The 23,907-nt window shown below is 46.2% G+C and overlaps 1 protein-coding gene across 2 annotated transcripts in view; it reads right to left on the bottom strand.

The window, feature by feature from the left end:
• Lrrk1 (leucine rich repeat kinase 1) overlaps positions 1-23,907 on the bottom strand; it is a 131,913-nt gene that overhangs the window by 69,437 nt on the left and 38,569 nt on the right. For both annotated transcript variants that reach the window (XM_021205384.1, XM_029540805.1), the window contains exons 3-6: positions 15,845-16,008; positions 4,144-4,315; positions 3,242-3,421; positions 1,457-1,605 (exon numbers count right to left, since the gene is read on the bottom strand). In XM_021205384.1, coding sequence (XP_021061043.1) covers positions 1,457-1,605; positions 3,242-3,421; positions 4,144-4,315; positions 15,845-16,008 — 665 coding nt within the window. The remainder of the gene's footprint in view (positions 1-1,456; positions 1,606-3,241; positions 3,422-4,143; positions 4,316-15,844; positions 16,009-23,907) is intronic.

Here is a 23,907-nt window from a genome sequence, read left to right on the forward strand (position 1 = left end):
AAATGCCAATGGTGACTTTTAGCCCAGAGGAGAGAGGAAGCTCCATTTTTATTAGTTTAGTTTATATTTGAGCCAGAGTCTTGCTATGTAACTCAAACAGTCCCAAACCGAAGATGTTCTCATCCAAGTGGGGACTGTAGACAAGCTCACCACCGCACTCAACTAGTTTCCCGTGGAAATTATGCTGGAGTAACTGGTTATTCGCTGAGAACTATGAAAGCCAGACCCTCCCCTCATATAACACAGACACATGTAGCAGGAAAGACAAAGCTTAAAACGTAAAAACTAAATGGACAAAAATCCTGTCAGAGTCACCAACCTGACTGGAAATTCCCCCTTTATACACCCCAGACCCCATAGAGCCAATGAAGGAGTTGAACTTCTGTGACATATGTGTTTTCATATCCGTGTCAGCACAAGAAGAACAGGCAAAAAGAAAATGATCGGTTGGGGGAGAGCCTGGAGATACACAGGCCCCACAAATGTTCCACACCACTAACATGCAAGAGATTTCCAACGTGAAAACGAAAAGCCAACGCTTCAGAGAGACAGCCAACCAATGTCAGCAGGTGGCTCGTATTACAGGGATGTAAATACTTTATGAACATGTGAGAAAATTTAATAGTACTATTAATAAAACATGGAAATGAAAACACTTGGTAGCTGTGCTCCCCAGACAGGCTGGAGAAAATGAGGGTAGGATGTCTCATGCTGGGCTAGGTGTGGGCCAGAGAAGCTCAGATGCTGCTGCTGCATCCGTAGCCACAGTGACTCCAGAGCAGCCAGCTTCAGGACCTCAGACTGCAGACTAACAGAAGCAGCCACATTCTAGTAAATAAGGCTACACAACGAGAGGCAAATCGCAGGATCCCTTCAAAACCAAGTGCATATCCACAGGAGAAGAGCCGGGACTACCTTGCCTCAAAGTGCATATTTGGAAGAAGAAGTTACGGCCATGTTGGCAGGTATATTAGCCAATGTAAATAGGATAATTTTTGTTTGTCTTCTTGTTTTTAGACAGGGCCCCACACATTTCAGGCTGGCTCTGGGCTCTCTGTGAGTCAAGGATGACACTGTACCCCTGATCTGCCGCGACTCTGTACCCCAGTTGCCGGGAACCCAGGCCTGCACCATCATGTCCAGCTCCCTGTCTTGGTTCACAATGCTCGTACAGTTTTTTTTTTATGAAGGGATGTTTCCTAGCTTGGTAGATTACTTACCTCAAGAAGAGCAGGCGCATGCATTTCATTACACCAAGCCCTCCCATCCACCCACCCCACCCACTCCTGCTCCAGAGTTTTTACGTACACCCTACCTGCATAGTGTAAAGTATTACACAGTTTAAGGGAAAATTTAAAACACACATCTGACCTACTTAATGGTTTTGTAAATGTGTCAAACAAAGCCCGAAGAAAGCCCCATTCAAAGCTGTGCCTCGGACCCTTCCCGCACTCACGATTTTCCCGGGATAGCTGCTGGGCAGGGCACTGGCTTCGATGAAATACTTCCTGAGCAGATGTTTGCTTGGCTCGGGACTATCCAGTAGGATGTAGGAGCAGAAATAGGCTCCGTGCCGAAGCAGGAATATGGCAATGTCTTCATTCCCTGATGGGACAAACCACAGAGAGCTCAGGGCATCCAGCTGTCCCAGTGGCCATTTCCACTCGGGGGTGGGGAGGTGTTGGTGCTTAGAGAGCAAGCCCTAGGTGACTTCCCTGATGCACCCAATTCCTGGCAGAGAGGGTGTATGGGACTTTGATCTTCGAGGGCTGCACATGAGGTCCCCCTTGTCAGAGTGGGTCCCTGCCACCCAGCGAGAGGACAGTAGGGAGGAGCAGCTATTTTGATAAAGACACTGAGGACAGGGCTAGGGTTATGACCACATCAGTGAAGTGTCTGCTGAGTTGTGCAGCCTTGTTCCAGCCTCAGGACTCACATAAAAAAAAAAAAAAACAACATACCGAGGGGCTGTAAAGATGGATCCAGTGGTTAGGAGCACTGACTGCCCTTTCATGGGAACTGGGTTCAATTCCCGGCACCCACATGGGAACTTACAACTATGTAACTCCAGTTCTAGGGGATCTGACTCCCTCACACAGACATACCTGTCGGAAAAACAGCAACCAAAGCTCATAAAATAAAAATAAGTTATTTTATACCAGGCTTCTGTCAACAAGCATATAGCTGTCTCCTCAGAGGCTCTACCAGTGCCTGATAAATACAGAGGTGGATGCTCTCAGCCAACCATTGGACAGAGCACAGGGTCCCTAGTGGAGGAGCTAGAGAAAGGACCCAAGGAGCCGAAGGGGTTTGCAGCCCCATAGGAAGAGCAGCAATATGAACTAACCAGTACCCCCAGAGCTCCCTGGGACTAAACCACCAACCAAAGAGTACACATGGAGGGACTCACGGCTCCAGCTGCATATGTAGCAGAGTATGTATGACCTGTCCTTCATCAATGGGAGGAGAGGCCCTTGGTCCTGTGAAATGTCTATGCCCTAGTGTAGGGGAATGCCAGGGCCAGGAAGTGGGAGTGGGTGGGTTGGTGACTAGGGTGGGGAGAAGGGAATAGGGGGTTTTCAGATGGGAAACCAGGAAAGGGGATAATATTTGAAGTGTGAATAAAGAAAATATCTAATAAAAAAAAAGAACAGCAAACACTCTTAAACATTGAACAATATCTCTAGAAATTAAAAATACATCTTTACAAAATAAAAATAACTGTGGAATAAAAAAAATTAGGGTTTTTTTGGTTTTGGTTTTTCGAGGCAGGGTTTCTCTGTGTAGCCCTGGCTGGCCTTGAACTCAGAAATCTGCCCGCCTCTGCCTCCCAAGTGCTGGGATTAAAGGCATGTGCCACCACACATGGCCCGTAAGTTATTTTTAAAAAGATACTGAGCATGATGGCATATGATTGTAATCTCAGAAACAGGGAGAGGAAGAGAGGAGGATCCATGGGCATGGACTGCCAGCCAACTGAGGCGAATAGGGACTCTCCCGGCAAAATTGAGATACGCCATCTCTCTGTCCTAAGGAATGGCAGCTGAGGCTGACTTCTGGCCCTCCCCACTAAGTGTGAACACACATCTGCACACATGTGCATCTCCCCCCTACACACACACACACACACACACACACACACACACACACGAGAAAGGAAGGAGTTGCAGGTCACTGGAGAATTAGCGGCAAGAGCGAAGTGGGGCCCTTCGCAGGGCAGGGTAGACTGTGTGGGACTCACCTGCCTTGATGGCTGCATAGAGGGGCAACCGCACAATGACCGGGAACTCATTCTTCCTGACAGCGTAGTTCTCCGGGTCAGCACCATGCGTCAGGATCAGCAGCTTCACAACCTCTAGGTGCCCTCGCTGGCACGCCAGGGCCAGCATCCAGTTCAGCAGCCGCTGGGGGGGACAGGGACCTGGAGCAGGTGAGAGGACAGAGAGAAAGTGCCTCTAAATCCTGCTGGTTGCTCCTCACGCTCATCTCCCCGTCGGCTTGGCCACGAATCAAGTGCAGCTGTTCTAGGTCCGAATGAAACCTCTGCTTCCGCCAAGTAACTCGTGTTCTCTGACGTCATCTCTGTCACACAGACACACCCACACAGAGCCACTGCAGGATGTGATCCAGTACAGAAACAATAGGGCCTTTGGTTTTAAAATTATAAAAGAAATTCGAGGTATCAAGTATAGAATAGTAAACCATGTGTGGCTTCTTCTTCTTCTTCTTCTTCTTCTTCTTCAGCACATAGCCTTGACATCAAAGGCCCAACACCTAAATTTCATTCCCAGAGTGTCTCAACTTGGAGTCACAGTGAAGCTCTTGACCCTTGTCCCCTTGTCCCCTATTGCTGAGCCAATACTACAAGGAAGTTATAAGAGGCTACAACACCTTGAGTTCACCAGAAGCAAATGACCAATGCAGCATACCATGGTATATCCATTCAATGGAGTATTACTTAGCCATAAAAAGAATAAGCTACTGAGTGATGAAAAGACACAGAAAAACTTTCAATGCATATTGCTAGGTGAGAGAAACCCGTCTGAAAAGATTACCCAAGGATGTGTGAAGTTCCAACTGTATGCTCCAAAAGGCAAAGCTAGAGGGAGAGTGGTCTCAGAGCTGACACACACAGAGGTTTACCTGGTAAAGACTCTAGTAGTTCATGTACTACTTCGGCGTGTCCAAAATGCGCTGCCACCACAGCTGGGTTGTCATCAGTGGGCTCCGTCGGCAGCTCCACGCGCTTCTCAGTGAGCAGGAACCGAACAGTCTCCAGATCCCCGTGGGCTGCTGAGATGCTCAGCAGCTGGCCCTGGCCAAAGCGGGACAGGATTCAGTGAGGCCAGCTCTGTAATGTCAAATGTTTCCCCGAGTCTCTGACAAGACTGCAGCGCAGATGACGTCATCGGCTTGCACTGCTGCGCCACACTCAACGTCACTTAGAACAAAACCAGAATACAGCCCACCAAGAGCTCTGTATTATTACATGTGGAAGCAACGATTTTCATATACATAGACATATTTTCCAACTCACACTGGCGTATAAACCCATAGATTGAAAACAGCATGTGCAATGCACTGGGCCTAGCTAGCCCAGGACACCACAGCTTAGCAGCACTGCACCCAGAGCTGTGGTGGGTGTGGCTCCCCTGCATTACAGAGGCGATTGCACAGTTGCAGTCCCAGGTGTGACTGTTCCTGAATGTTCGCTATTCACCTACCATTAGAAAGTCCAAAGGTCAGGCCAGACCACTGCAAGTTAGAGAATGTCCATTTAGGTTCAATAAAACTATTGGCATTTCCTGTTTCTGTTCACTTCTCTAATGTGGTTTATTAAATCCAACTTTCAAAGTGCTGAGGGTAAACGACTGCCCAGGGCTCAGCCCTAAATGGAACATCTCTATCACCTTCTTCAAGGCTCTGGGAATACAATGCAGAAGACGGCAAGAGCCAGAGGATGAGAAGGAGTGCTGTAACACACTTCTGGACGTGACGTCACCATGACCTCACAAGCCGACGGCAGCTTTCGTTCCCTGCATATGACCTACATAAGATGGGGCCATCAACATTTCATGATGGGTGAGGGAGGGGATCATGATGCACCCCCCCCCCCCCGTTACCTCAGGAGCTTTTGGTAGTTAACGGTTGCTGCGGGAGGAAGGGCTGTCTTTCTACTTTGTTACAGCCACTGGTAAGGAGCCCACACAGCACAAAAACCCACAGCCATGCTCAGGCAAGAGACTAAAGTCAGTGGGTAATAAGTAAGACATGAAACTCGAGGCTTGTAGGGAAGGCGAAGAGGTTAAGTGGGAGAGGTGGGGTGGGAAGGGGTAATCAGGGGTCAAAAAAGTCACAGCATATGATAAATGTATGAAATTGTCAAGAGAAAAAAAATTTTTTAAAATAGAAAGCCTGTCCTTATCTATGTAAATTATCCTTTTATAGTATGGCACTGTTCTCAACCACCCACTTCATGAAGATGAAGGCTGTATGAGCCAGAGCTCACCTGCCATGTGACAATCATGAACCTTAGAGAGGGGGACCTACCAAGTTCCCGGAGGGTCACCTGTGGTGGTTTGAATGAGAATGGCCTCCATAGGCTCATAAATGTGAACACTTGGGAAGTGGCACTGCCGGACAAGCATTGGGTGGTGTGGCCTTGCTGGAGAAGGTGTGGCCTTGCTGAAGTAGGTTTGGCCTTGCTAGAGTAAGTTTGGTCTTGCTAGAGTAGGTGTGGCCTTGCTAGAGAAGGTGTGGCCTTGTTGGAGTAGGTGTGGCCTTGCTAGAGTAGGTTTGGTCTTGCTAGAGTAGGTGTGGCCTTGCTAGAGAAGGTGTGGCCTTGCTGAAGTAGGTTTGGCCTTGCTAGAGTAGGTGTGGCCTTGTTGGAGTAGGTGTGGCCTTGTTGGAAGACGTTGTCAATGCGGATGGGCTTTGAGGCTTTAGAAGCCCAAACTAGTTCCAGCATCTCATTATCTTCCTGCTGCCTAGGAATCTAGATTAGAACTCTCAAATACTCCAGCACCTTGTCTGCCTGTACGCTGCCATGTTCCTCACTAAGATTAAAATGTACTAAAGCTCTGAAACTGTCAGCGAGCCCCAATTCAATGTTTTCCTTTCTAAGAGTTTCTATGGTCATTGCGTTTCATCACAGCAATAGAAACCCTAAACCATGGCCCTGCGGGTTATTGATAAATGTATGTGACTGATGATGGGGTTCCACACACCAGAATCCAGAGATGAAGCATCTGCAGAGCTCTTGATTTGAGTTCTGAGGAAGAGACTGATGGGACGGACACTGGTCTCTGCCCGAGTTCCAACTTCATTCCAGATACTCTGGCATTTAGAAGTCGGTGACAGGTAGGCAGTCCAGCAACTCACAGACCTGCGTCCACCCATGGATCAGCACATGTGTGGGAATACACGGCTGAGATCTCAATCCTTCCTATAACACGGCTGCTCCTCATGATCTCCAGTGAGAGCATGTGGAAGGAGGCAAGTGGAAAACCAGGCAGGAGTGAGTCAGTCAGGTCTTCCTGAGTTTATAGGTAAGCTCATGGTGTATGTGTGTGTGTGTGTGTTTGTGTGTGTGTGTGTGTGTGTGTGTGTATGGGCACGCATGTGTATGCACATGCACTTGCACAAAATAACCAACAGAACAGTTCAGAAAACCAGTTCAGACATCTCCAGGAAGTATGTCAGAGCAAGATGGGCAGGAAGAGGCCTCTGAGTGAGGCTCTGGGAAGAGCAATGGATGTTCGCCAAGCTCTGTCCATGTGTGGATGCTGCACGGAGTACTTCGTTTGCACAGTCATACGGTATCCTCAGTATGGCCATGCAAGGACTCTATTTCCATGCCAGGGATCTGAACCTGTGACCCTCAGTTAGGAGCTACACAATCAACAGAGCTACCCCGGATCTGAACTGTGGTCTGTAGCACTGATCCACATTCTCTTCATTTCACCCAAGACCCACCAGGTAGGCTGAGACCCTTGGAGGAACATGAGTCCTGTCGATGGTGTGACCCCACTAGAGACAGTGTGTCTGACAACTGAGCGGGGCTGAACTTGTTTAAACGTAACTGGAAAACAAAAACCCACCATCCCCCTGGCTAGGTGGGGCCCGGAAAGCCCAGCCATTCCTGGAAAGCGCTTGCATTACGGAGAAAAGCCACAAATGATTGATTAGCTGACTTCCAGGACTAAAAGCTGTCTAGACTTCTGTCCATCACAGGCCTAAAAGCCCCATTGTCAGGAGGTGATGGGCGATGTCACAGCCAGCCATAGCCAAGAGGGACCCAGAAGACAGGGAAGGCAGGAGCTCCCTTTCTGGCTGGAGACAACCTGGTGGCTCTGAAGTATTTAATTCAGTATAAGACGAAGGGCCAGCCTCCCCCTATGCCCTCACCTCCCTCTATAAAGGAAAGCTCGCACATGGCCTTCTAAGGCATATTTACCCATACACACTCATAGGAATGGTATACAAACACAAGTGTGCTTTTTATCTGTTTGTGTACGTGCACCCGGCTTCTTTGGAGGTACATGCTTGAGGGGAGGCTCACGACTGCTTGCGTTCTCCTCTATTGCTTTCCAACTTACCTTTTGAGACAAGGTCTCTCACAGAACCTTGAGCTCCCCATTTCTGCCAGACTGGCTGGCCACTAAGTCCCTGGGATCCACTTATCTCTGTCCCCTTGTCCAGCACTTGGGTTGCAGGCCTAAGTCCCCACACCTTGCTTTTATGTGGACATTAAAGATCTAAACTCGGGTGTTCATGCTTATAGAGCCAGCACTTTACCTATGGGCCTTTTCTCTGACCTCCATCTTTACACCTTTTACCAGGTGTATGGTACACCTGCCCGGAAGGCGGAGTCATGCTGTTTCAATGAACTGCCACCTACTCTCCCACGTGACTGGGTCCCCAGGCTGATGGCCCTGACTTGGAGAAAAGAGGTCTCTGAAGGTCATGCCCTTGACACTTGTCACTGCCCCACTGAGCCCCTCCCCGATCCTTTCTTCCTCTCTTCTTCCTGTCCACCCCGGGGTGAGCAGCGCTGTGTCCCCGAGCCTTCTCATCCATGCTGCTCAGAAAACAACAGAGCTGGTCAGCAGAGCCGGTCAGCAGAGCCGGTCAGCAATGGGCAGAAGCCCAAAGAACCCCACACTCAAAAGTGGACAGAAAAACCCTTCCCCCTTCTTAAGCTGTCCTAGGATAACTTAAGTTTGTCACCATAACCAAACCAAAGATGCTCCCACGTGTCCCCCACTGGTCTCTGCCTCACTGGGAAGACCTGCTACCCTGACTGTAAAAATCATAAATTGATTCATTTTAACTAGTTCGCAAACATTACAAAGTAGCGTTATATTGTTCTTATTTTTTAAAAAAGAACTTTGTTTTTTTAAACTGGGAAATAATTAGAGATTATGGAAGTCACAAAAACAGAACAGAGCTGGGCCCCTGATGGAGGAATTGGAAAAGGGACTGAAGGAGCTGAGGGGGTTTGCAGCCCCATCGGGGGAGCAACAATGTCAACCGGCCAGACCCCTTGGAGCTCCTGGGGACTGGACCACCAACCAAAGAGCACACATGGAGCGACCCATGGCTCCCGCTGCATATGTGGCAGAGGATGACCTTGTTGGACATCAGTGGCAGGAGCAGCCCTCGGGCCTGAGGTTGTTCGAAGCCCCAGTGTAAGGGAATGCCAGGGCGGGAAGACAGGAGTGGGTGGGTAGGTGGGGGAGCACCCTCACAGAGGCAGGGGGAGGAGGATAGGATAAGGGGTTTCCGAAGGGGAGACCTGGAATGGGGAAAACATTTGAAATGTAAAAACTGTCCATGGTTTCAAAACCAGTGATAGGATGTCAGGACACTGTACATATCTAGGGCAGACTTGTGCCACATACGACTGCTTTGCCAAGAAATCTGCCTTCTGCTGCCTTATAGGCTCAGGCATTCTGCCACTCCACCCTTCCAGGCACTAATCTATACTTCTGTCATACTGTGGATGATACACATTTGGTCCTAGCGGGATAGACTGTGAGAGGCGGTGCCTAGTCAGAGGACAGAGGTCACCAAGGACATGTCCTTGACATGCGTCCAATCACTGCTCCACTCTGCCTCCCTCACCCTCTTTTCCTGGATGTCCTGAGGTAAACATCATTCCTTCCCTGTGCCTTCATTGCTATGATGTTCTATCTGTCTACAGTGAGAAAGCCAACATGTCGTGTGTGTGTGTGTGTGTGTGTGTGTGTAAGTGTGAGTGAGTATGTGTATATTAGTGAGTGTATGTGTGTGTATGTGTGTGACTGTGTGTGTTTTTAAGTATGTCTATAAATGTGCATGTAGTGTGTGTGTATGAGTGTGTGTGAGAGTGTATGCTTGTGAGTGAATGGGTGTGTTTGTAAGTATGTCTGTAAGTATGAGTGAGTATGTATATATGAGTGGGTGTGAATGAGTGTATGTGTTTATGTGAGTGTATGTGTATGAGTGTGTGTATGTTTGTGAGTAAATGTGTGTGTTTGTAAGTATGTCTGTAGGTGTGTGTGCAAGTGTGAGTTTATGTGTGTGTATGTGAGTGAATGTGAGTGTGTGTGTGTGTGTGTGTGTGTGTGTGTGTGTGTGTGTGTGTCCCTTTGGGGAGTAGGGCTCCTTGCCTGAGCTTGGAATGTTTGCTTTCTAATGTCCACTCCTCCAAGTTCTACCCTTCAGAGGGAAGGTGATATTAGGGGTGCAGCTAGCCAATACTTCCTCCAAGCCCGCGGGTTTTCTTTCTAGCCTCCAAGCAGAGTTTTTATTAGAGCGTAACTTTCTAATTTTGGCAATAGGCAGTTTATCTATTTTCCTTTTTTTTTCTAGGTCCTTTCTTTTCTGGACTGATTATGCAGGCTGTACCATCTGCGAATGAGGATAGTTTTATTTTCCCTTCAGTTCTACACGTGTTTTATTTAACTTCACCTTATTTCCCTGGTTTGAACATCAGGTGGTCTACTGAATAATACATTGATTATAATTATAATAATTCTTTTTTATTTCAGAGGAGAGCATGAATGCAGTTTCTAATCACAAATTATGCATAAAGATTGAAGATTGCTATCTTAGAGATCCAGATCCTTACTCTTAGTTAGTAACACCCCCCCCCGACGGTAATTCTCTTTGCTCTGTAGCTCACTTTATCTGATCTCAACATAGCCACTCCTGTTTGCTTTTGCTTAATGCTTATATATTTTCATCTACTTACTTTCTGAACACATACTCATTCGCACACATATGCACATTCACACACAATCACACATATTCACACATAATATACACTCACACACACCACACTCACACACATGCACATACATATGTACACTCACACACTCACATTCACAACACTCACACATGCATGCACATATGTACACATACTCACACACATGCACACTCACACATACATACACACTCACACACTCATACACACACACACACACACACACACAAACACTCTCGCACATGAATACATTCACATTGTATTTAATACAGACACCACTGTATTTAAAGTGAGTTTCTCACAGATAATATCTATTGCTTATTCTTTTTAAAAATCTTACCTGTAAAACTCTGGGACTAAGCTCACAGATTTAAATCAATTATATTTAATATAATTATTTAGATGTTGAATTTAAGTCTGCCATGTGATTTTGTTTGCTTTTGTTTATTTTCATTTTTATTTTTTTTCCCTGTGAGCAGCTTGATTTATTTTGAATTTCATTTTTATTTGGTTATACTGTTTTTTTTTATATAGCTCTATGAATAGTTTTAATGTTTAATTATTTGTAGACAGTGACTCACTATGCGTCCTTGGTTAGTCTGGAACTCTCTGTACCTCTTTGTAGATCTGTTGCCTTTCTCCCAAGCGCTGAGATTAAAGGCACGCACCATCATATCTGGTTATAAGCAGTTTTGTAAATGATTGCTTCAGGTATTGCATTATAGATAGATAGACTGATAAAACACTATTTTCAGTAATTTTTAAAATCAGTTTAGATAGCATTGAAATTTTACCTTTATTAGATAATTGCCTTATTTTTAAAAATCCCCTCTCTCTAGATTAAGAGCTGTATTAAGCGATGGTTCCGTTTGCTTCAACTGTCAAATACAACTTGAGGGACAAAGAAAGGAGTAACAACCTCTTCTGTGTGTTCGGGCTTTGTTCTCACCAGGCTCCTACTTGTCCCGACAGCCCTCGTTTGTCATTTAGGTTTAGCTGCTCCAACAGGGACACCTTCCAGACGTTAGTTCTCTCTTCTCAATCATTCCAGAATGTATTTATTCCTCTTCCTTCCTGAAGGGTTTTCTCTAGGCCGTGGGGCTCTAGGTTGACCCCTCTCCTCCTTTAGTGCTTTGTGTCCCTCCCCTGGTCCCTGGTGTCTGATAATGTTCAAATTGTCCCCACCAAGGAAGCATGTCTCTCTCTCTGTGTTTCTCTTTCTGTGTCTCTCTGTGTCTCTGTCTCTCTCTGTCTCTCTCTGTATCTCTCTGTGTCTCTGTGTCTCTCTGTCTCTCTCTCTGACTCTGTCTCTCTCTCTGTCTCTGTGTCTCTCTGTCTCTGTGTCTCTCTGTGTCTCTGTCTCTCTGTCTCTCTCTCTGACTCTGTCTCTCTCTCTGTCTCTGTGTCTCTCTGTCTCTGTGTCTCTCTGTGTCTCTGTCTCTCTGTCTCTCTCTCTGACTCTGTCTCTCTCTCTGTCTCTGTGTCTCTCTGTCTCTGTGTCTCTCTGTCTCTGTGTCTCTCTGTGTCTCTGTCTCTCTCTGTCTCTGTCTCTCTCTGTCTCTGTCTCTCTGTATCTCTCTCTGACTCTCTCTCTGTCTCTGTGTCTCTCTGTGTCTCTCTCTGTCTCTGTGTCTCTCTGTGTCTCTCTCTGTCTCTGTGTCTCTCTGTGTCTCTCTCTGTCTCTGTGTCTCTCTGTGTCTCTGCCTCTCTCTCTGTCTCTCTGTCTCTCTCTCTCTCTCCCTGTCTCTGTCTCTCTCCTCCCCCCAGAGCTTTCAATACTTTTGGTTTTGTTTCTTTTGTTTTCACGGTGGCTTGAGGATGATATGTGGGGAGCACTGGTCACTGACTTCGCTCCTGTTGGGGACCCTCTTGCTTCTCCACTCTGCTGGCTCTATCTTCTCTGCTTTGGGGGAGCTTTAAGTTTCCTGAATTAGGGTTCAGTGTGTTTCCTTCCACTCCTTCTGGACTCTGAAAGCATGACTTCAGCTAAAATTCCCACCTCCTCAGAGGATCTCTTTACTTTCGATCTCTTGCTCCTTCCTCACTCCTTCCCCCTTCCTCTCCCCCTTTCTTCTCTACCCCTTCCCTTCTCCATCTCTCCTCCCCTCCCTCTTCCCATATCTCCCTCTCCCCCTTTCCTTTCTTCCTTTCTCCCTCCCCATCTCTCCCTTTTCTCCTTTCTCTTCTCCTTCCTCTCCTCTCCCTCTCCCCTCCCCATCTCTCGCCCTCCTTCCCCTCTTTCTTCCCATCTCTCCCCTTCTTTTCCGTCTCCCCTTCTCCCATCTCTCCTCCTCCCTATCTCTTCCTCTTTCCCCTTCCCTCTTTCTCAAGCTATCAGGGTATAGATTCTTTCCACTGTCTTCTCTATTCTAGACTTGAGTTTGTCTACAAAAGAAACCTTCAGCTATTGTGTTTTAGCGATTGTAAAATTTCCATTTCCTTCCCCCTTGCTCCTCTGTGACACTCCTTCTTCGGAGACTCACACTGTTTACTTTTGCTTTAAGCACACTCATGTTTGCTCGCCGGGGTGTTTGGTCTGTTTTTAGAAGTCTTGTCTGAGCTTCCAAACATCTGACTCATCCAGCTGCCGACAATGTGGCTGCCCTGTTCTCCCTGAGTGATATTTTTCTGTTTCCTGAGGAGAGTGTGTTTATTAGGATCTGGTGATTAGTGAAAATGTATTTTAGGAACGGGATCCTATTTAAGTCCTGGGCTTGGACTCTGCTAACTCTGGTGGGTGAACAGTTGTGTGGATTAATCACTCCTGGGAAAACAGGAACTACTCAGAATTAGATGGGACGAGGAGAATGGACTCCCGGGTTAGGCAGGAAGGTCTTTCATGCCCCTAGGTCTCCAGTGAAAGTAGTATGTTTGTGCGCGCGCGTGCGTGTGCGCGTGCGTGCGTGCATGTGTGCGTGTGCGTGTGCGTGTGCGTGTGCGTGTGTGTGTGTGTGTGTGTGTGTGTGTGTGTGTGCTGGGGGTATGGTAATTATATTACCACCTAGTACCCGAGTGCTGATTAGCGTCCCAGCTCCCAGCAGACTTCTTGGATGACAGCCTGGCTGGGTTAGAGCCTCTCCACCTGGCCTTGGCAGGAGCATGGTGGGGAAGGGCTGCAGGCACTGCTGTGGCGTGGCTGGGCATTGCCTATAGACTCTGTCTTTTCATGCTGCCCTTGCCTGGTGCTCTGCCTTTCCTCAGAGCTTCTTTGTCTATGTCCATTTGTTTCTGGGTTGCCAGCTTCTTGGTGGTTAGTCAGGGATGCAACGACGCAACACCACCTTTCCCCTGAGCTCTGACCGCACAGTGGGTCTTTTCTCTCTCACTTGAAAATGTCCTTTGCTGTGTATGCAGCATTGCTGTGGACAGAGAGAGGAATGTTGAGAAGCATACCAGCTCTAGCTTCTCTTTAGTTTTTAAAAACATGCCTAATTGTTTTTATTTTTTATATGCACTAGTGTTTTGCCTGTGTGCCATGACTTTCTTCTGCATGCCTGCATCCATTCCTTCATCTTAATAGAAGCAGAAGTTACTGGCTTATTTACTGAAACTGTACTGGAGAGCTTTTCAAATTGTGTGGAGCTGTTATCTGTTGCTTTGGGAATTCTTCAAAGCCTCCTATGGCCAGGGAACACTGGGGATTACATCACCTTGTGGACCCAACAATTGGGCCATCTCACACACATAGGTGTGGCCCTGAGAACTCACAACCAGATCGATATTAAATGTCCTCTTCACGGTGCTCATTGTCTCCCAATCTCTGACTTTTCTGAGAATTGGCTAGAGGATTAAAAATGGAATCATTTCTAACATTCAATTAAATGTAGACAGATTAAGACTAGGCTAACCAAAGTAACGCAAACAAAGTATTGATGAAGGGTTTCCATTCGATTCTTATTCCCCTTGAGCTGTTGGCAGGAGGGTTATTTTGGGTTTGCTTTTTAGCAAATGGGTTGGCATACGTCATAAAACTTTAAATACCATGTATGAAAGTGTCAAAACAAAACTCACTGTTTTATACTAATGTGCTAACAAAAACGTGCATACCTACACTCTCCATTTGGGACACCCATGCATGCTAAGAAAATCGCCTTCCAATAAGAAAACAAATAGGCAAAAAATTCTGTACAACATTGTTGGTAAGAAATTTGAAATAATCCAAATATCCAATCAAGAGGAGTGGATTGAATTTAAATTATGTTCTCTCTATCACAGGGAATCAATGATGATGCCCATGATGAATTTATAGTCCTGGAGAAAATTTTGCATATAATAGAAGCAATCACGAAGTATATGCAAAACAATTATTTGTATTTATTACTTACATAATTCATCATATATTATCAGAAGTGGCAACACTCCACCAGAGCATCAGGCTAGAAGAAAACGTACCAAGTCAACAAAGAGGCAGTGTTTGGGCACATTAGGGATGTGCTTAGCTTTTCTTCTTTCTTCTTCTTCTTCTTTTTCTTCTTCTTCTTCTTCTTCTTCTTCTTCTTCTTCTTCTTCTTCTTCTTCTTCTTCTTCTTCTTCTTCTTCTTCTTCTTTCCTTTACTAACAGATTTTTCCAAAATTGTCTGAGCAACAGTCTGCATTTACAACCCTGCAAGGCCCGACATGGAAGGCGATAGCATCATGCCACTGCAGAAACCCCTGGAAAGGACCCCTCTCCACATGCCCAAGTGCAAATCAAGGTGTTTCCAAAGGAACACTGGAGTCCCGTGAAGACTCTGGCAGTGCGAAGATGACTCTTGTGCAAGCTGGGGATGTGGTTCAGCCGGTCCAGGTATCCTCCTTCATCCCCAGCATCTTAAACCTGGCAGGGAGTGACATGTCTGCAACCCCTATCCCAGAAATGGAGGCAGGAGAATCAGAAGTTTAGGGTCAACCTTGACTGCATAGTGAGTTAGCAGACAACCTGGGATCCATGAGACTTTATCCCTCCCTGCCCATCATCGCTAAAAGGGAGACTTTATTCCTACTTTCCAGTGGGTAAAAGCAGGGGCGGGGTGCTCATTGGATAAAGCGCTTGCTGTGTAAACATGAAGACCTGGGTTTGGATACCCAGTAACCGTGTAAAACCCAGATTCATTGGTGCATGCCTATAACCTCAGTTGTTCTAGAGGTGTGGACCCAGGAAGATCCTTGGGGTCTTGCTGACCAGCCTAGTGTGGCTGAGATGACAAGCTCTGGGTTCAGTGAGTGACCCTGTATCAAAAAAATATGGTGGAGGGGCTGGAGAGATGGCTCAATGGTTAAAAGCACTAGTGGCCATTGTGGAGGATCTGAGTTCAGTTTGTTCTCAACACCCACATCAAGGCTCACAACTGTCCAAAATTCTAGGGGATCTTCTGGCTTCCTTCTGTACTAAATGCCCATAGACCTTGGGCTTCTGTATGCATACACAGGTATCTGTCTGTGTCTGTGTCTGTGTCTGTGTCTGTGTCTGTGTCTGTGTCTGTGTCTCTCTCTGTCTCTGTCTCTGTCTCTCTGTCTCTGTCTCTGTCTCTGTCTCACACACACACACACACACACACACACACACACACACACACACACGCATACCAGCAACCCTGGGGCAGTAGCGCACCCTACCTTCTCCTGTGAGGATTCACTCTCTTCACAAACTTCTCTGAGTAGGTCTCGGGCTCGGGAGCGGTTCCTCTGTTTGTAAGCGGTGTGGATTTCTTCCATGCTGGGGCATTGCACCGTGGAGTTGCCACCTGGTAAAGACAGTTTGCTGCCCATGTCTTCGGCACCTGCGTGGGAGGACATGGACACATGGTATCACTGCGGCTGGTGACCTCTGGGTAGTCACTGGAGGTGACAGTGGAGGTATGCATTACCCATGACATCATGGGCCAGGGGGCAGGGGAGGTTAGGAAGAGAATCCTGAAAAGCTCCTGTCAGCAGGCTCCTATATCTCTGGGGACCCGCAGTCATTCCGGAAGGCATTTACTGGGACAGTGGGAAGTTTAGCACAGCTGCTTGGGAGAAGTCAGGTATGCTTGGGTCCTTATGGAGCAGCTGGACACAGCTGAGCACTGCACTGAGTGGAAAGATATGGGTGAAGGACATCACTGTTCCCCATCAGTGTCTCGCTCCAGAACAAGGTTGATATTAGAGGCCTGCAAGCACCCAGATGCTGACAAACAGGCTTAGGAAGTCCCCTAAACATTTTAAAGGTCTTCCCAAAACTCTCTCTCTCTCTCTCTCTGAAGCATGTGTATATGTCTCTGGAAGGAAAAGTGAGAGCATTCTCTCTACAAATGTTACAGGAAAGGCTGTGGTCACCGAGAAGCTAAGTCCTGTGTTAAGGGGCAGGAGACGTGGTGAGAATTCTATGATGCACACAGGACAAAAGACCCTGGGGTAAGAGAAGGAGCTGGTGGCCTACCACCTGCATCTCTCTAAAGAGATGATGTAATGCTTTCCTTTTTTTTTTTTTTTTTTGTATATTGCTTATAGACACTGAGCAGGGTGGCCCTAAAACACAGACATCACAAAAGTGAGCCACATAAGAGTGGCTAACATCTGGAGAATGCTTTTGAAGTGTAATTTCTTTGCAATAGCAAGGTTATAGTTTGGACTTTAGCTATTCCTCAGAAACCCATGACTTAAAGACTCTCTCTGCAAAGTGGCAATTCTGGCAGCTGGCAGAGCGGCTAGCAGATGAGCTTACTGGGAAATTGTCACATAATTGGGGGCATAGCCTTGGGGACCCAGGGCCCTTGGTCGCTCCTCATTCCCACTCTGCTCCCTCACAATCCATGAGTTGAATATTTTAGGATCCTCACAGATTCAAAGCAGTGGAGTGAATGTGTCATGAACCAAAACGATGAGCTAAAATAACCCTTTTCTCTTTAAAGTTGGTTAGATTGGGTATTTTTTTATAGCGAGGGAAAACTGGCTACTCAACAAACACAAAAGTCACGTGCTTAGAAATAATATTCACAAAAAGATGAGTAATATCTGAACTCTAGAAAAAGCACTGCCAAGAAAATTAAGATCTGTGTAGCCAGAAAGACCTCAGATGCTCATGGATTAGAGACCAAATACTGTGAAGATGCCAATTGCCCTGGCCTTATGCACAGATTCAGTTTCAGTTCAACTATAATCCCATTTGGACATTTTTCCCCCTCATAAAATTATATCAGATTCTCGGATTTGTATGGAAGCCTTGAAGAACCTAGAATAGTCAAAGCAATCTGGGAAAAGATTTATATTTCCTGATTTCCAAACTTACCGTAAGGCTCCCATAAGCAGGCGATATGATACCAGGATGGACAAGTGTTCCCATAGGACATAACTGAGTGAATAAACAGAATTCAGGGGCTGGGGAGATGGCTTAGATTTCCTCCACAAAAGCATGAGAACTCGAGTTCAGATCCCTAGCACCCAAGTAAAACCCAGGAGCTGTGGGCACTGTCTGTCACTCCCAAGGGCTGGGGGATGTGGAGAGAGCTCTCTGCAGCCAGCTTGGCTGGATTCATGAGATCTGAGTCCCGTGAGAGAGGCCTGCCTCACGAAGGAACGTGGACAGGCCTGGGAGAGGCTCAGTGGGCAAAGTGCTTGCTGAGCAAGCGTGGGGACCAGATTTGGATCCCCGTTAGGTGAGTGTGGCAGCCTGCCTGGAATTTCAGGCTTAGGTAGGCAGAGATCGGATCCTCAGAGCCAGTGAGACCAGTGAGAAGCACTGGGTTCGACTGAGACCCCGATGCAATGGATAATGTGGAAAAGCAATCAAGGGAGATTCCCAGCATCCACTGCAGGCCTCCGCATGTGAACACACACACACACACACACACACACACACACACACAGAGGCATACAAGCACAGAGGTATACAAGCACACACCACGCCTACCCAAACACATGCATACAACACAGACACATACATTCACAGGTATACAAACATTTACCACACCTAGATAAACACATGCATACAAAACACACACACACACACACACACACACACATATACACACATGCACAGGCACACAGACATCTACCGCACCTATGCAAACACATGCATACAACACAGACACACACACACATACAAACACACACCCCACATAAGCACACTCATGCACACCCATGCACAAATGAGCACATACATATAGTAAATACACAAAGACTCATATTTGGCCATCTAATGAACTTTTGACAAAGATGCCAAAATACAATGGGGAAAAAGTTCAATAGATGGTGCCAACATAACCGATGTCCCCATTGTTGGGGCTGAAGCGGTGACTAAGCAGTTAAGAGCATTGGCTGCTCTTTCAGAGGAGCTAGATTTCAGTTCCCAGCACCCACACGGCAATATACATCTACCTGCAACTTCAGTTCCAGGGTATCTGAACCCCTCTCTGAGACTCTGAAGGCACTGCACACCCATTTTTCATACATACATACATACATGCAGGCAAAACTACTCACCTACATAAAATAAAGTTAAATCTCTTATAGTGAGATGGATCATGAACTTAAAGTATAAAGGCTAAAACCATTAAGGTCCTAAGGCATCAGCGAAAATAAGGTCCCTTAATGGTGCTGCGGTATGACATGGTCTGAGTGTCTCTCAGGTCCGATGGGATTTAAGGATTGGTGGCAAGACAGCACTACTGGAAGGTGCTCTACAGGGCGAAGGCTCTTAGGAGGTCTGGTGGTGATGGCTGCGGAAGCTCTCACTGTCAAGCTGTGGTTGCCTGCCTGCCCCTGCACATACAGGGCTGCCTGGCATTCAACACAAGGGTCCCCACCTCCCGGTGTGGGCTCACTCAGCTTCTCAGCCTCCAGAACTATGACCTGCATAAAAGTTTTTTTGTCAAGTACCATGTGCCCACTCTTTGTTATGGTGGAGAAAAGATGACCAACACAGAGGGCCCCAGAAGACATAAAAGAAAACTGCGAAATTACACTTGACTAAAGAGTTGGGGAAGCAATGAAACGTTGCTAAATTAGACTATGTTAGAGTTTAACATTGCATAAGCTCATCAAAAGGAATCCTTCAAAGAAACAGGGACATGCTAGTCTGGAATACACGCGATGTTGTAAAACATATCTGAAAAGAAATGGCACACAGATGACCATAAAGAATGCTTTAAAAAGAAGACCTAGAATACAATAACAAAAAGATAAACAACACAATTTTAAAGATCTGAACACTGGGAGACAAAGAACGCAGTACCGTTGCCCATCAGGGAGACGTGAAAGCCACAACAACACCCACTGCACTCCCACCAGAGTGCATGCGCAGCCAGAATGCTCAGGCCTGATGGGTGAGAATGTAAAATGTATAATTAAATTACAGACAGCTCCGGTGGTTTCTTTCACAAAGGAATCCACACTGGACCTGTGATCCACCAGTGCCAATCTTAGACTTTTACCCAGAATGAATTTGTCCCCAGAAGTCATTCAAAGCTGCTCTTAAAAGTGGTAGTCATGATATCTCCAAGCTTCAAGTAGCCCTGGTGTCCATTGATAGGAGCATGGATAAGCAATCTGTGGGGCCATAACTACTCCATAATAAAAAGGAATGAACTATCGACCATCCTGATGGCTGATATGAATCTCAAAACCAAAATGCTGAGAAGATAAAACCTTGCACAAAGTGGTACTATTTCTTGGTGGGGCTGGGGCGGGGCATAAAGACATCGCTTGTGCCGATGGCTCCAGATCCTGATGGAGTTTGCATTACACGGATGCTGTATTCGATAAAATGTATCAAAAGCCAATTTAAAATATGTGCACCACACTTTGGAGATGTTTTATCTAAAAAGCTATGGTAAACATCACACATACATTAGTTAAGGGTGAAAAGTAAGTTGGCAATTTACTTCAAAATAATTAGAAATGGGATGGGCCCATGCCAAACTTTGGGTGGTGGGTGTATGGGTGTGCCCTGGTTCAATTCCTTCAGTGTTACTGCATGTTAGGAATTTTTTTCCACAACAATATGTTGGGAAAAATGAGGTTTATAGTGTCAAACCCTACATGCAGGGCCCACATGTGACATCCAGTATGAGCTTCCTTATCAACCCAGAAAAACCCTTTGTGCAGAAGCCAAGGTAAACTGCTTACAGCCACAGTAAATACCATCCAGAGTTGTTACAACACACCCTGAACTAGGGTTTGACCCTGAAAATCCATGACAGGTAGATGATCACATATGGCCGAGAGTTTCCCTGAAGCATGAGACTGCTAGGTCTGGGGGGAGATCTTGGGTTCTGTGTCTGGAAGGACAGGAAAGCTCTGCATGCATACAGCTACACAATGTGAATATGGCAGCTTCTCTCTCCAGCTCACAGGACAGTCTCTATTAATTATTCACAGCCTGTGATCCAGGCAGCTGAGAGCAGGCTGGGCTGGGCGGGAGAAGGGCCATTAGCAGGGGTGAGAAGAAGGCGGAGTCAGCCTCCATCAGCGTGGGCACTGCATCACATCATGGCTCATCTTTCAGGATTAAACAAGCAGCCGCTATCTCATAATCAGCCAGTGTGCCTGCAGGTCTTTGCTTCTGCTCCTGTTAGGAACATAAAGGCAGGTGGATCCTGAAGTGACATAAAGGAGAGCCACAGAGGTCCTACATCCATCCATACAGGTCCTACAGTGCACGGGGAAACTACAAGAGTGCTTTGATTTTAACACCGTATTTAAATAATGTCTTGTGGGGGTAGCAGGCGTCCTGGGAATCTAGAACTGCCCTGCTCCCTTTAAATTCCTCGAACTTGGGTTTTTCAGCTTGGTCCCCCATTTCCTTAAGTTCCGTGAAAAACCCATGTGCACTGTATTCTGGGGCTCTAGTGAGCTGGGGCTCTAGTCTGATCAGGCTGTTGCATGGGTACAAATGCATGTGCACGCAGCTAACTACCAATCTCGTGCAATTTCCAGAAATGCCAAATACGAAGGTTAACATGTATTGATTCTGAAAGAAAATGTGGGATTCCAAGATGAGCATTAAGTGTGGGTTGTGAGAGATGAACAAAGGAACTGCAGAAGGTTCTCTAAATTATTTTCCAAGTTTCTTGTACTGGAGAGGTATGGTTGATTTGTTTTTAAATAGAAATCACACATACCCTAGGAGCAGAAAGTCAAAGAAATGCCTCATGTTAAAGACAGCCTTACCATGATCAGATAGATACCTTTTTTACAGGCAAGAATTTTCATGGAATTTCTAATTTTTTTTTAAGCCCAAGACATTACAGTTCTATAATTGCAGATTGGTCACTTGGATACAAAGTTTAAAAACAACTGAGATTGTTTAGCTATTTGTACCTATTTGAATAAATAGGTGTTTAAACTTATCACCTTGCTCAGAATAACATTGTTCTTTTTACATGGTAAATGATCAATGAATTCTTCCTACCCAATTCAAAGTATTTATCATGACACGTGAATGTCTCAAGTAGCAAGAGCTAGTATGAAAATAGAATATTGAATAGCTTAGTTTCAAATATTAAAAATCCTTCTCATCGTCTTTATTATGTCCTTATTTTACTAAATAACAACAACCTTTTCCAATATATATAACTACAAACAAGTGTGTCATTTGCTTTTAATACAAAATAAGACACCTGGCAGGTGCGCAGAGGCAGAGAAGGGCGCTCCAACAGCATCTTCTAAAATAGATTTGGCTTCTAAAAGGGCTGCCTGTCAGATTTTAGAAAAGAGTTGATCAGAAAGAGGGAACAGAAATGTGGTGTCCGGCAAGGGTCATGGACACAGCCCACATGGAGTTATCCGGGAACATGAAAAAGAAGCATTTAAAGTGAGCTCGGAGCTCATAAGTGCGGTGCTCCTGTTTGATGGCAAACGTGAGTAGCAGCCATATCCTGGATACTCCAGACATGGGTGGCAAATTCAAGTTCATTGTGGGAAGAAATATTAGTTAAAAGAAGTAAATGATTCTAAAACCCATAGAAGGAGAACCTCATTTGTGTTGGATTCTTGCTTTCAACCCAGCATTCTGTTTATACTGCCGGGCTCACACAGCATGCCGCATTATCAGCCCCATCTACGGGAAATGAGTTTGTTGGCAATAACTCTGTCCCTAGGACTTACATAATTCTTGTTTTAGAACAACAAATTATTCTGACTACAGACACACTAGCAGAAAGGATTCTCATCTGTTGGTGATTTATAGCAACAGAATCCCACAGATGTTACAGAGCAAAGCTGTTGGGACCCTGTCACTTATCCTAGGAGCTCACAGACACGGGCACACTGCAGGACAGCCTCATTTGTCTCTGTCCCTGAGGATGTTCTGTCTCAAAGCAATTCTTAACTTTTCTTCTAGATCCGGGTTTGTCATTTCTCCCAACACAATAACCAAAAACATAATCTCTACTGCTTTATCCTACCAATCGAGGGCAATGGAGAAATTATACAGAAAATGGATTTAATTCTGAGATCTAATTCTGACTGCATGTGCATAGCATGTGTGTGTGTGTGTGTGTGTGTGTGTGTGCATGCATATGCATGTGTGCATGCATGTGTGTGTGTGATAGTTCTCTCACTAGTATTGAAGTAAATGTATATGACGGGAGGCAAAGGCTATTTGTCCATTTACAGTGTATGGTGTTTTTATATTTGAGCGGCACGTTTATGGCATTCAGAAAAGGCACTGTCATTTTATTGGCACACCCATGACATTGCTGATTACACTCACCTCCATCAACAGAACAGCAGAAGGGTCAACCGACCCAGCAGCCCTCAGCTCACTGCAGAACAAAGGCAAGCACACTTCAGGACGCTATGCTACCAACCTGGTCAGAGTTGTTTAATGACCTTCCTCCACCGAGTCCCCATGTGGCCACAGTACCAGGAATGAAGTCTGGGCCTCCTCAGAGGTGACACCCTGTTTGCACTTCAGCGCTCGCCTTGGTGACCCTGGCTTTGGTAGCCGGCAGAGAGGAGGATGTTTCTCTCTTCCCCAGATACCAGTGGCAGCTTTTAGCTTCAGCTGCAGTTTTTACCTCTGGGTCGCATTACGATGAAATCCAAGCCTTAATTCTTTGGGGGAAGAGGCAGAAGGTACAGGGTGCCAGGGGAGGGAGGTGACCCTCCAAGGCAATTCCTCCTGGCTCCAGATGGCTAATACTCAGCTCTGTCCTGCCTGCTAGCTGCTGCACCAGCACCAGCATCAGCAAAGAGAGCAAAGCAGGGGCTGGGCTGGGAGCAGGGGACCAGCTGGAATCCTGAGGTGAGTGAGTTTCATTCCAACAAAGCTCCCAGGTAGAGACTTAGAACTCCATGGCTCGTCTCACTTAATCTTTGGAAATTTTTATTACTAAAAGACAGATGGGGGGTCATATATACAGATTGCTCCATGGGAGAAATCACATAAAGAATCTATTTTCTTTAATTAAAAACAACAACAACAGCGACACAATGAGCATAGGTGAAATCACTCACTATATAAGCCTGATGAGTTGAATTCAAATCCTCAGAAGGCACCTAAAACCTAGAGGTGGTAGCACAGGCACCTGTGATGGCAGCATGCACCTGTGATGGCAGCATGCACCTGTGATGGCAGCATGCACCTGTGATGGCTGCATGCACCTGTGATGGCAGCATGCACCTGTGATGGCAGCATGCACCTGTGATGGCAGCATGCACCTGTGATGGCAGCATGCACCTGTGATGGCTGCATGCAC

The sequence above is a fragment of the Mus pahari genome, chromosome 1 (genome assembly GCF_900095145.1).
Source record: "Mus pahari chromosome 1, PAHARI_EIJ_v1.1, whole genome shotgun sequence".
Taxonomy (NCBI): domain Eukaryota; kingdom Metazoa; phylum Chordata; class Mammalia; order Rodentia; family Muridae; genus Mus; species Mus pahari.